The 14,360-nt window shown below is 45.8% G+C and overlaps 1 protein-coding gene across 1 annotated transcript in view; it reads left to right on the top strand.

Moving 5' to 3' along the window:
* fndc5a (fibronectin type III domain containing 5a) overlaps nt 1-13,545 on the top strand; it is a gene marked incomplete at both ends in the record, with an annotated part of 17,398 nt that extends 3,853 nt beyond the window's left edge. The window contains 5 exons of the mRNA XM_080849745.1: nt 8,218-8,333; nt 9,523-9,709; nt 12,254-12,343; nt 12,611-12,744; nt 13,471-13,545. Of these exons, the coding sequence (XP_080705871.1) occupies nt 8,218-8,333; nt 9,523-9,709; nt 12,254-12,343; nt 12,611-12,744; nt 13,471-13,545 (602 nt within the window). The remainder of the gene's footprint in view (nt 1-8,217; nt 8,334-9,522; nt 9,710-12,253; nt 12,344-12,610; nt 12,745-13,470) is intronic.
* Nucleotides 13,546-14,360: the final 815 nt, after the last annotated feature.

Consider the following 14,360-nt stretch of genomic DNA (forward strand, 5'->3'; position numbering starts at 1 on the left):
GAGACAGAGTGTGTGTGAGAGAGGCACAGAGGGAGAGAAACACAGAGAGTGTGTGTATGAGAGAGAGAGACAGAGGGAGAGAGACAGAGTGTGTGTGTGAGAGAGAGAGAAAGACAGAGAGAGTGTGTGTATGAGAGAGAGGCACAGAGGGAGAGGAAGACAGAGAGAGTGTGTGTATGAGAGAGAGAGAAAGACAGAGAGTGTGTGTATGAGAGAGAGGCACAAATGGAGAGGGAAAGACAGAGAGAGTGTGTGTATGAGAGAGAGGCACAGAGGGAGAGAGAAAGACAGAGAGAGTGTGTGTATGAGAGAGAGACACAGAGGGAGAGAAAGACAGAGTGTGTGTGAGAGAGAGAGAGAAAGACAGAGAGTGTGTGTATGAGAGAGAGACACAGAGGGGGAGAGAAAGTGTGTGCATCAGAGAGTGCGAGTTTCCACTACTGTACCTTTGGTGGCCACACTGTTTTACGATTTAGAAAGAAAATGCTAAGGGGAGAAGGGTGTGAGAAAAGGGAGGGTGAGAGGGAAAGAAAGAGAGAGAGGGACAGAGAAAGAGAGAGAGATTGGCGTCTCCTTTGGGCACCAGAGGCACTGTGAAACGGAGTCGTTACGCTCGCCAGGAAATAGCGTTCAGGCGTGTCACACTCCGGTGCTCTCCCCATTCTCTCTTTCTCTTTCTCTCACTCGCTCACACTCTCATGCTTTTCTCTCAGAGGCAATGGAGCACCAGCCAGCCACTCCATGGATGTCACAGCATTATGGCTTTGTGACCGCAGAGAGAAAAGAGGGGGAATGCGTAAATGAGAGGGTGAAAAAGCACCAAAGAACGGAATATTTTAGTTTTGACTGCCCACACAGGAGGCAATGTCAGTCTGTTCAACACAGTCGAAACAGTGTACCACAGAAAAACATTATGTATGTTGGTAGAAGAACCTGACCCTGTACATAGTCTTCGTGTTCTTCATCCGTAATGCACTGATGTCTTAACAGAAGTTCTATTATCTGTATATGTTGATATGGTTAACTCAATATAACAGCCATTTGCAGGCTTCTTCTTTCCCTGTGCGTTGAGTCGGCCCACATCTCTAAACAAGGCAGATGAGGGGTACACATCCTGTCTCCTGTCCAGCGCCTCCCTGTTCTACTCATCCTGTTGGGGAATGCAATGTAACACAGCATCGATTTTCATACGATGCCTGCTGACATTTAATTACACTGAGGAGAGCTCTGTTCAGGCGCATGTGTGCTGGTGTGCAGCCTCTGGTGGTTAGATTAATCTCAGTGGGGTAAATATTTCATCCGTACACAGAAGGGAGGAGAGTAGCCTGTTTATCGCGGCTGCACATGTCTTTGTGTGTGTGTGTGTGTGTGTGTGTGTGTGTGTGTGTGTGTGTGTGTGTGAGTGTGTGTGTGTGTGTGTGTGTGTGTGTGTGTGTGGTATGTGTGTGTGGCCACATGTACAAGTCATTATGGAGCATGTTGCCCTGGATTGTAGAGTATCTGTTTTGACATCTGTATACCTCTAGACAGTAGTGTGTGAAAAGCAAATGAATGAAACATATAGCTGTGTTTGTGTGTGTGTGTGTGTGTGTGTGTGTGTGTGTGTGTGTGTGTGTGTGTGTGTAGAATGTATTTATGAGTATTTATTTTAAAAAAGCCAGAGCATTTCTTCTGTCAAATAACCCAAACCAGTTATCTAGTTCTGAAGACATATAGGTGCATGTGCATATGTGAAGGGTGCAGGTTGCAGGGTTGCCGGGTGCAGGAGACTTATCTAAGACTACGTTTTAGCAGTCTGCGGACACGGATTTGAGGCAAAGTAGGCCAGGCAATTTCATCCGTCAAATCACCAGATAAAGATCTCCTAATATGAAAATGTATACAACTCCTCAGGTAAGCACTTCCTCCTAGTCCTCTCGCTGTGGGGGCGTCTTACAGTATCTGAAATGACTGTGGCCAGAGCTGTTGAGTGGTGCTGTGCTTCCTGCAGAGAACAGCGGCTCTGTGCTGGCTGTGAGCCCACGTGCGGCGGGGAGAGAGCTGCTGCTGAGCGGCCCACTCTGAAGGACGCCGATTGGGATGCAGCTCGGCTCGGCTTGCCTTGCCTCGGCTCCTGCCAGCAGAGGTCAGGGAGGAGGAGTGAGTCATCGGTGGAGAGCACTGGAAATAGCACTCCTCCAATACTGATGGACAGGTGGGGGGGCTGAAGGAGGTGGGCGGGGAAGTGAGAGGGGGGGGGAGGGGGGGGGGGGGGGGGGGGTTGTGGGCACATCCCTGCTGGCAGTGGATCACTCAGCGTTAAGCTGTCCGACAGAGGAGCGAGGCCTCACAGAATCGGCAGCGATCAAACACTCCCCATCCACAGGCGTGGATCCAGGGGGCAGGGTGTGCCTGTCTCTCAAAAATAACTTTGAGAGATGGTGAGTCATCTCCAAGTGTGTAAGCGAAGTCCAACTGAGATGGGTCTCCCAAAAGTAAATATAAAAGTACCTACATATCTCTATTCATAGTTCATAGTCATAGAGCACAGTATGGTGTTTTATTCCTATGCACTGTGGTACGCTAAGCCTCGTAATAACACACAACAAGGTGTATCATCCCAGGTAATGTAATATACTTTGTAGCTATTAGGTAATTACAGGACGGAGGAGTAGTATATGACAGGGGGTCTTCTTTTTTGTATTACCCTACTTACAGCTCAGGTCACGTCCACAGAGAGGGGGGGGGGGGGGGGGAATGAGAGCGCGAAGCAGGAAGTCTCATGAATATCCTAGCTCAGTGCCTGTGTTTCATGTGTTTACAGGACATGTGTCTTGGGAGATTCAAGATCCTTCTGTGTTTGCATACAATTGAAAAAAGGATTTCATCATTTGCCAAACCAATTTACATTCTTAAATAATATTTACCTGCATTCATAAATTTCGGCAATGTCATACATTGAGCGAAAAGATACACAAGGCACTCAAATGTTAATATTTGCCATCTGGATGCGAATATTTAGTTTTGGGGAAATGTTACCAGTTGGGCCCCCATGCAGGTATCATGAATGAATAAACGGGAAGAGAAAAGCTGAGAGAAAGATCAGGGAGAGCCGACATAAGAAAAGAGACAACTACAATCACCGTCAAGTGTTCAAATGTAACATTGTGGCATGTTGTGTCTCCCAGTCGAATTCTTTCATAACTGAACAACAGCTTAATATTTAAACAGCTTTAGTTGCCAAGTGGGGCACATTCTGTCTTCCTGTTAAGTCTTTCTCTCTCCTCCTGCTCTGTCTCTCCGGTGACTTTAAGTGCTAGCACACGCACATTAGAAGTGCATTTTGATTCATGCTGCAGACTGGGCTCTTAAATGCAGTGTGTCATTTAAAGGGGCTTAAATGTGGAAGGAAACAATTAGTAAGGCATTTGTCGTCTCTGTTGCGCCGTGAAGATCCAGGGTTTTCAGTGCAGCATGTAAAGGCTGTGCATTTGCAAGGAGTTTTCTATGAGTTAGTGTTTGTGTGTGTGTGTGTGTGTGTGTGTGTGTGTGTGTGTGTGTGTGTGTGTGTGTGTGTGTGTGTGTGTGTGTGTGTGTGTGTGTGTGTGTGTGTGTGTTTAACGTGTGCAAATGTATTGTCGCGCGCACACGTAATAACCATAAAATGTCACTCCCATCACAGCACAGGAAAGTCCTCTATTTCCCCTTAGCCATCCAACTGTTCCCCTGTTAGCACCTAGCAAGCATTTTGCTAATTAACTTGTGCTAATGAGTCCCTCATGTCTCTCTTGAGGGCTGGCGAGAGCTGACAATGTGTAAAATTAATCTCCTGTGTCCCTTTATGATGTCCTCCTAATGCAGCCCCAGTCAGCATGCTTAGCGTAGCACAGTGGCTTTAAGGCCCTCGTGGGGCCCTGTGGGGTCCCCTCCCTCTACATGTAAGAATGGCAGGCACACCTAGAACCAGGCCGAGGGGATAGCCAGTCTACTGGCAGACCATAAAGTGGAGCTGGTAAAGTATATGCTAGGACTGACCATGAGACATTGGACAAGGGCGAGATATCCTACAAGAAATGCAGAGGCAAAATTAAACACATATGAAGTGTGGAAGGACAAGGATGCAGGACATTGGTACAGGGACCCAAAAAAAAGACAGACATTTTTTTTACAGAGATACAAAAGAGTGATACAAAAAATGATCTCCAAACATTGGAAGTTCAATGATGGATGCCAAGACGGGGATGTAGGGCAAGCGCGAAGGGACAAAAGGACCTCGGGATAGGGACACAGATTATGGCAGCGGGATGAGAGCTTCTGGGCAGAACCACGAAGCGCTGGGACAGCGGTCAGCATGCCGCAGTGCCACAAGCTGAGCCAGCTGCACTCTTTCATGGACCTGGTCCACATGGCTCAGGCCTGGAGAGATGGCTCCATCCACTTGATTGGAGACGGAGATCAAGATTCAGCCTATTCATGATGAGCAGTTTTAGTTTACAGTGTCATATAACTGCCATCAGTTGAATATGCACACAGAATTTGTTTCTAATTCAGTAAGTCGGAATGAAAGGTAACAATGAAAGGGGACTAAGGGAGCCAGGTAGTTGTGGATCAGTTTTAATCTCATATGACAGTGAGTGCACATCAGGTGCACTGTGCTCCAAATGGTAATGTGTGTGTCCTCTGAAATGTGCCATCTGCACACACAGACACACACACACACAGACACACACACACACACACACACACACACACACACACACACACACACAGACACACACTCACACACACACACACACACACACACACAAACACACACACACACATATACACACACACACACACACACACACACACACACACACACACACACACACACACACACACACACACACACACACACACACACACACACACACACACACTAGAGTGTGGTCACCTGTGTTTTTTGTATCAGCTCCTGCACCCTTGTTTGTTGTCACAGTGGTGCTGCGTTTTGGCATAGTGCAGCAGGTGATGGGGTAATAGGATCTCTCCTCATTAAACAGCACAGTGTGTGTGAGACTCAGAGGGTTGGCAAGGACTGTTGCAAAGTCAACCTATCCTTCTTGTCTCAAAACTGACCAGTGTGTCTAAATGCAGACATCTGTCTTTTGTGTGTGAGTGTGTGTGTGTGTGCGTTTGTGTGTGTGTGTCTAAATCCAGACATCTGTCGTGTGTGTGTGTGTGTGTGTGTGTGTGTGTGTGTGTGTGTGTGTGTATGTGTGTGTACTGTTAAAAGAGACACATCTGTCCATGCTTTCATTAGCTGTGACACCAGGACTCTGCAGTTCTGTCAGATCTATCATGGCAGCAGGTCAGCATCACTGTCACATCCTGAGCCCCTCTGCGGAGGACATGTGGGACACATAAGAGTGTGTGTGTGTGTGTGTGTGTGTGTTAGCGTGTGTGTGTGACTGTGGGTGTGTGTGTGTGTCTGTGTGTGTGTGTGTCTGTGTGTGTGTGTGACTGTGTGTGTGTGTGTGTGTGTGTGTGTGAGACTGTGTGTGTGTGTGTGTGCGTGTGTGTGTGTGTGTGTGCGTGTGTGTGTGTGTGTGTGTGTGTGTGTGTCTGTCACCCAGCACCCATGTCATTGAGATACTGTGAGTACTTGGCTCACTAGTGTATTATGCAATGCTGCAATACACAATGTTGTGTGAAAGACAGTACGTGTCTGTGTGTACTGTAAACGTTTGCTTCAGGTTCCCTGACTGCTGGTACGGTTTTGGTGTAGCTATTTAGCGATAGATTAACACTGATTAAACATAAAAATTAGGGATACAAACAAAACAATTCAGCAAGGCATGGTATCGCCATAGTTTCCTGCATAGATACATGCAGAGAAGCAAGATGTGTTCAGATCTCGAAGGGCTTAGGATGCTCTGAAAGTAGAGAGAAGTTCAACGTTTAAAGAAAATGGATCTCGGTTGGCTGTTGGGTGATTCATTTGTGTTTTCACCACTCAGTCTGTAATCAAGGGTCTCGTTAACCTTTGTCGGCCCGAGAGCCGAGAGAAGAAGATAGGAGAGGAGATGAGTGGAGAGACAGGAGGAGGAGGAGGAGGGGGGAGTTGGGAGCGGATAGCGTGAAATCGCCAGGCTGCCGCTGCCTTTTTAAACACCCACAGGAGGAGGGGAAATAAGATGGCTATCTGGAAGCCTCACTAAAACCTCATTTAGGCTCCAGCAGCATTTATCAAACTGACAGGGCCCAGGGAAAAACACATGAGGAACACACAGCCTCCACACAGAGCTCCACGCACAGCTCTGCGTGTGGTGAACATGGCCAGAACCCGTGTGGAGTCTATGCACCTCTCAATACCACACACATCCATCACACATCCACCTCCAAAATCTATATTTCTTCAACACAACACCTAGGCATTCATCCCAATCAATCACAATCACTCAGTAAAGTACATTAAATACATTGAGTACATTTGTCCACTCAACTGAAGGCAACCTGTTGTCGTCCATTATGAACGTCCATCATCGCTAGTGTAATCTATCAGTAACACAATGTTCAAGTTCAAGTTCAAGTATTTATTTGTCATATACACAGAAAAACAGAGTCAGACTGGGCATTGAAATTCTTGGGACAAGACACCGCACAACAACCTACCATAGCATAACATAAATTAACATAAAATACGTAACATAACATAACATTAAGTACTCTGAACATAAATTCCACATATAATAAATATACAAAATAAATATAAATATAAATATACAATACCATCTGCTAAACATATAATACACATATAGTAACCTAAACTAACCTAATATACCTATACTAACCTAAAGACAAATCAAATGTCCACATCAGAGAGGAGAAACACGCGGTGCCTATCTAAACTAAACTCGGTTAAATATATTAGTTTACGTGATTCAGTATTGGGGTGGACCAAGCTTGTGTGCCTGTCACCACATACAATCTATTCATCGCCAACCATCCATTTGTTATCTAAAGCAATTACAACGTGCCTTCCCCCGGCAATTCATCGAAAGTTTGAAAGCTGACAAAACTCCCCAACTCTCTACTGATTTCTCAAAGAGGTTCCTATAGATCATTCTGCAGAGAGCCACTATCTCTCCATTCATCTCTCCATCCTCTGCTCTCCTTCCCTCAGGGTCTATCCATCCTCAGTGTTGGGGTACAGTGTATCACGGTGTCCTGGGGAATCTTATCGCCCGAGGCTGTGCAGACAGAGATAGAACTCGACATGAAGAGAGGCAGAGAGATAGAGAGAGATCTTCTCTCATACTGCTTGTATATCTGTTGCATTTTGCTGAATAATACTTGGGACGTTACAATACAATCTATGGGAAAACATCAATACTTGCGCCCAGACTTTGCAGTGTGAGCATTCACAAGTTGCTGTGGCCAATTTACATTAAAATGAACATACAACTGTTGTTCTGTTGAACGAATAATAATAAGCAAACAAATAATGGCAATTATCATTTAAAAAGCGCTGAGACTTTGAAACAATCAGTCTTTTTAATTCCAATGATATATCAATGATATATCAATTTCTTGAGTCTGTTCCAGAGGATATATTTGGCTTATTGAGACCTGTTATAAACATCTGCATACACACAGAAGAGAGAATACTACAGGCCCCTGATACAAATGATCAAAAGAGGAAACACAAACTCTGCTTACTATTGGCAGAGAAACTTCAAAGTGATCTGAATCGGGAACAAGCAATGATCAGAGAAACAGCACATCTAAATGCTAAAAACAAACCTTACATGGGATCTGCGTGCTCTAGGATGTTTTATGTCTTGGTAGATTTATAAAGGGGGGGGGGGGGGCTGGCACGCCGCTGTGCTTTGAGATCCCGGTACCACTGCTGGTTCCACTTCCCCTCTGGCCTCCACCTGTCCATCACACTGCAAATGGCTCACACACACGCACGCACACACACACACACACACACACACACACACACACACGCACGCACGCACGCACACACACACACACAAACACACACACACACACACACACACACACACACTAACACACACACACACACACACACACACACACACACACACACACACACACACACACACACACACAGACACACAGGTACAAGTACATACACATAGGCACACACACACACACACACAATTTTCAGTCCTGTGCACACACAAACTGCAAAATCAACCAACACACTTGTTTGTGTACCCACAGACAGTTTGACGGCTCCCATCAATGTGACGATCAGAGAACTGAGGCCCAACTCTGGCGTGGTGACGTGGGATATCCCAGAGGGAGACTTCGTCATAGGCTTTGCCATCACTCAGCAGGTAAGAGAGGAGAGGGGGCATCGCACAGGAGGAGAGAGAGGGACAGAGTAAGAGGTAGAGATGTTAAGAGCCAAGAATCGAATTGATAACAGAAAGAAGTCTCAGAAGTCAAGCAGGGGTGAGAACCTCCAGAAAGAGCCAGCTAGAAAAAGGGAATGTGTTTGTGTACGTGTGTGTGCGTGTGTTAATGTGTTTGTGTACGTGTGTGTGTGCGTGTGTTGATGTGTTTGTGCGGTGGGAGATTAATTAGCTGCTGTCAGTGCACGTTAGCCTGTCGCTCCTGTCCCGTTCGCCTAGGCAATTGTTTCCCAAGACATTGTGGGGGTGGGGGGGTGTCTATGAGTGGCGGGCCCATTGGAGTACCCATCACCGTGGCGACTGCTGTGTGATGACAGCTGTTTAAAGCGGGAGACGGATATTACTCCCGCCTGCACAGACTGGAGGAAAGCGTGACAGTGTTAATCTGTGTGCCCTCATCTACTCTACGTCCCCACGTCTGTCAGTGAGACGCACAGAGTCTGGCACTGCCCTGAAGACCACGCTGAGAGGCACAGACTCTCCCACTGCCCAGCAGGGTGCTTGAATCCTGCACAAGGATAACTTAGAAATATACATGTGCACCCACGGACACAAAGAAACACATATACACACACACACATAGGTACACATACGCATGCATACAACAAACCAGGTGTTGGAAATTCCACTTAAAGTAAAAGCCTAACAACTCTATAGTGGTTAGAGCAACATTGTTTTTTGAACCTCTGAGAAAGATTATTCCAGAAGTTGTCTGCTCAGGTATGCATGTATGTGTATGTGTCTGTGTCTGTGACTGTGTCTGTGTCTGTGTCTGTGTCTGTGTCTGTGTCTGTGTCTGTGTCTGTGTCTGTGTCTGTGTCTGTGTCTGTGTCTGTGTCTGTGTCTGTGGCTGTGTCTGTGTCTGTGTCTGTGTCTGTGGCTGTGTCTGTGTCTGTGTCTGTGGCTGTGGCTGTGGCTGTGGCTGTGGCTGTGTCTGTGTCTGTGTCTGTGTCTGTGTCTGTGTCTGTGTCTGTGTGTGCACCTTTGAGAGCTGAAGTGTGATGGTGTCAGTCAGTGCGTTCCACAGGGTGAGTGTGAGTGAACGTGTGTATGCTCCATACATCTGACCTCTGACCTCTGACCTCGAGCCCTTTGTCCTCTCCTGGTACAGAAGAAGGATGTGCGCATGCTGCGCTTCATCCAGGAAGTGAACACGACCACACAAAGCTGTGCATTATGGGATTTGGACCAGGGGACCGACTACATAGTGCATGTGCAGTCCATCGGAACAAACGGGCCCAGTCCACCCAGCCTGCCACTACTGTTCCGCACTCCAGCAGCTGAGACGGCTAGTGAAGGTACACACACACACACACACACACACACACACACACTCTCCCACACACACACGCATACACGCACAAACGCACACACGCACACACACACACACACACACACACACACACACACACACACACACACACGCACACACGCACACACACACACACACACACGCAGTAACACATAAAAACCTACCCAAATGCATATATAAGTTGGCATGAAACTAACACTGTCACACACCACTGAAAACAACCAAATGAGCACCACAGTGGAAAAAACGCATTTATTCACCTACAAGCATGCATATACCAATGCACTGAAACTGATGTTTTCTGAACAACAGAGTTGGAGTGGCGGCTTGTCATTTCAATGTGATACCACAGTACCCTACATACTTCACTCTAGTGTTTGCTCCATTTTGAGACCAAGGTAACAGTAATTTCACATGTCACCTCACTATTTGCTTTGAGTATAGACGACGAGGACACTCACATGAAGCATTTATAGCTCAGAGTGGTGATTCACACACTCAAGGTCTGTCCCTGTCAAGTATAGCGCCTGCACTCATTACCAGACCAGCAAAGAACACACACAATATGTGCACACATCCAGCTGAATGTCTTGTGGTGCAATGCCTTGTTTAAAGTTTTCCCTTACAAGTACAGTGATATCCTTTACTATAATTACTTTTTTTTTTTATCAATGTGATGATTGTTAGGCACCAGCTCAAGTAAAGACATCCAATGAGATAAATGTGCCTGAAAAAAAAAAAAATCAGTTGACCCATTCTGTAAATAAATTGGGGTGTGACAGTACAGTCATAAACTTGTTATCTCTGATACTATAGACGATAATTAATCGCCAGTAAATGTGAAATTATGTGAGAGTGTCATGTCATCAGTATTGGTCATTTACATGACAGCATATTAGCATGTGTCATTAGCCGTTATGTAATTTAACACTACTTAATTACTAAGGGTAAAGTGTGATATATTATTGATGTCTGCCTTAAACAGCCTTTTTTTCTTCTGTCCACTTTACTTTTAATAGCTACAACTGAACGCCCCGAGAGCTAACAACAGTGATTGCTGTTGTGATGCAACATTTTCACCAAGGCACAATTATCTGTTGCTCTAGCTGCTGTTTACACCTAGTTGAGGTGGATGTCATGACAACTGGAGAACTCTTGTCAATTCCTCTCTCTTTTCCTGTCTTCCTTTGTGTTCTTGCCATTCCTCCTCTAAACAAGTTTTCCTCAGAGATCAAAGAGAAGGAGAGGCAGGCAGATGGGAAGAGCGAGGCGAAAGCATCATCAGACAGAGAGACGGAGAGAACAGATAAAAGAGAAAGATGTGGAAATGATGAGGAAATGAAGGGATTGAGAGCAAGGCATACATGAACACACAACAGCACACACACACACAGACACACAAGGGGCTTAACACAGCACTGCTGACAGCTGCTCTTGAAACTTGTCAATTGTGTTAAGGAAATGCCTGTGAGATACATTCACACAAGAATGTGCAGGCAGGCAGTCTCAAAGGCCTCCCAAGAAATACAACCAAACACACACACGTACATACACACACGTACACACACAAAGGAAACAGCAGTCTGACAAACAGCATGAAAATGTCTAATTAGATCAAAAGTTTGGAAATCTAGATGAGGTTTTGTCTCTTTGGGGTAGAGGCTGTTAAAATATTGTTGCTGGTGTCTGATAAAGATACTTCATCCCTCCCCGATGAGACAAACTCAAAACAGCCTGGAATTGGGCAGCAAACCTACCCATTAAAAATAATTTTAGATTTAATTAATGACAGCAAGACTAATAATGGTGAGGAAATGTGTTTGACAAGAAAACAGTCATTTTACACAAAACAAATAATTGTATTTGTTAATCTACAACTGGCCACCTTCAGTTTCATTACATTTCCCAGTTCTACCATGCACACCATACATGCTCACTCACTCTTCAATAATTGAACTGCGCAGTGGTCCATGAAACCCTCGCACACATTCAGAGAAGCTGCTCTACGGCTTTGATGATATTAATGATATAGTCGTAGACTTTCTTTGAGCAGTCCCAGTTCAATTGATTAAGACTCCATGACTTGCTCCCTGTCTCTCCCGGCAAACCTATAGTGGACAGATCCTGTCCTGCAGCCCAGCCTATAACCACTTCAGCATTCATAGCACACGCTCTCCTCTCTGACAGCAAGCACACATGGGCTAATTGGGGTGTTTGCCGTTCCCCCCCCCCCCCCCCATGTAAAGCACTGACAACTTGAGTTGGATTAATTGTTGATGCTGTGCACGGAGTTGTGTCCCTGGCCTCCAACTCATGCGGAATCTTAAAAAGCAGACTTCAGACCGTGCTGTGCTGATTGAAGTGAAGGGGGGGCAACCACACGGGGCTTGGGAAAAGGAATTGAGAAATCAGCCTCCCAAATGAAGTGTCAAAGGCTGATGATCTCATTTTATAATCAAAGTTCAATAAGTTCAGAGGCCCTCGATTTTCATTTCACTGTGAGCAGTGATGTCTACTTCTACGCCCACAGACGAGGTTACCATGGAGGAGGTGGGTCCAGTGCCGCCCATGAGGGCAGGGGAGATCATCATCATCGTGGTTGTACTAATTATGTGGGCAGGTAAGGGATGGGGTCTGCATAACACTGATCTCAACCAAAGCTGGGTTGTATTGTGTAAACAAACTGAGACGAAACCACAGAAATGCATTCAATGTTGATGTAGGGCTTCTGCTGTTTTTGAAGTATTTTAAAATAATCTGTCCGAAGGACAATTTTAATGTCGTCTCTTTGATCTACTTTCTTTATACATAAATGTTGACCACAGCCACAGAAACAAACAGAATACTGAATGTTGACAAATATCTCTTGACTTTGAACTGCTTTCAGGTGTGATCGCTCTCTTTTGCCGTCAGTATGATATAATCAAAGACAACGAGCCCAGCAACAACAAAGACAAAGCCAAGACCTCGTCAGAGTGTAGTACCCCTGAGCACCCCTCGGGGGGGCTGTTGCGCAGTAAGGTATAACCCTGTCCCCTCCTTCTACCCTCCAAGGCCACCCTGATGACACTGGGCAGGTGAATTGTCCTGACTATTGACTTCACTAAGCCTCACGGCACGCCCTATTCTGCTTCCCAACGGCTCATGCAAAACACCCCCACCTCATGGCATCACCAGACCCATGATCTGGTTCCTCCTTTACTGTATGCAAATGACCCGGGGGAATAGTCCAATCAGGAAAATAGACATCCAATCATATAGTAAAGACCACCACATTGTCAAATTAATGGTTTACATTTAGTTTTTCTAAAACCTTCAACCAGACAAACATTAAGATTATATTTTTAATTTGGCTGTATAAAATGAGCAAATCTGCACTAAAACCCTTCCAAGCCAAAAGCAGTTCTAAGGTAAATGTGGTATGAAATGACATTGTCTCCAATGTGGTATTGGTTAGATACATGCTTCTATGGTCAGAACACATGTTTCTTTATTTATTTATTTATGTTTTCAATATAATTACTGAACAACCCTTGAATTCCCATGACTCATCCCCTCTGTGGTCCTCTGTCTCATACTGTTTGTCTCTGACCTTCACCAATCTTTCACTCTTTCTCCTTTTCTTCCACCGTTCATGCTGCTCAACTCATACACATTTCACAGCAACATAAGCAGTGTGATGCTGAGACGACCCTTGTGTCTCTCCTCTCGTTCATGGGTGTCTGTGCTCTTCCTTCCCTACCCCAGTTCCCTGAGAACAACAACTTCAACAAAAACAACAACAACAACAGGACGCCATCTGTGCTCATCATTGAGGTGTGACGTGCCCCATCCATTCACCAAAGGACTTCAAAGAAGTCTTCCAAACTTAGACCGTGTGGCTCTCCTCCCCACCCAGACGCTGGTCCTGATGTGCCAGGCGTTCTGGGAGCTGGCTCTGCCCTGGGTTTGGACATGAGCCAAGGACAGCTCCTCAGGGACTGGCCGCAGCGGGCCAAGCGGTGGAGGGGAGACAATGGTGGGTGGGGCAGACCTCCAGGGGCCCCCTCTCTGCTGCCGAGGCGGGGAGATAAGGCCCCATTTGTGATGAACATGTCCGCAGAGCTGGAGATAACCAGCGGCAGAGACGCTTCTTTCTTGGCTCCTTATCGACGGGTACTCAGCCCCTCTTGGGCCGAGGGGTGAGGAGAGAAGGCGACGTGGGAGCGGCAGACCGTCGGTCCTTTCTTCTCCCTCTTTCTCTTCTCTCCTCTAAGCCCTGATTTTGTTTGGTTCTTCTGTTTAAAAAAAAAAAAGAAAAGAAAAAAAAAGACAGACATTCTTACCGCTGTGCATCTTAACTGCTTCAGTGCAGGGTTATCTCTTTCATGCACCACATCTTTGAAAACAGAGCATGTGTCAAACACACTTTATCTTCCAAACATAAAGCCGCAAACCAGCAAAACCGCAGCTCTCTGACATGTTTGCATCTTCAGATCCCTTCTGCTCTGATTTGGCATTTATACATTTCCTATTGTTTGTCAGCGAGCAACACTGTTTGTGTGTTATAATTGAGGTGCTCCCTAGTCCCAGTGTATTACTAGTTTTCAGGTTGATACATTGATAAAAAAGAGAGAAATAGTTCTAGTACAGATTTA

Source organism: Sprattus sprattus (assembly GCF_963457725.1).
Source record: "Sprattus sprattus genome assembly, chromosome: 13".
NCBI classification, from domain to species: Eukaryota; Metazoa; Chordata; class Actinopteri; order Clupeiformes; family Clupeidae; genus Sprattus; species Sprattus sprattus.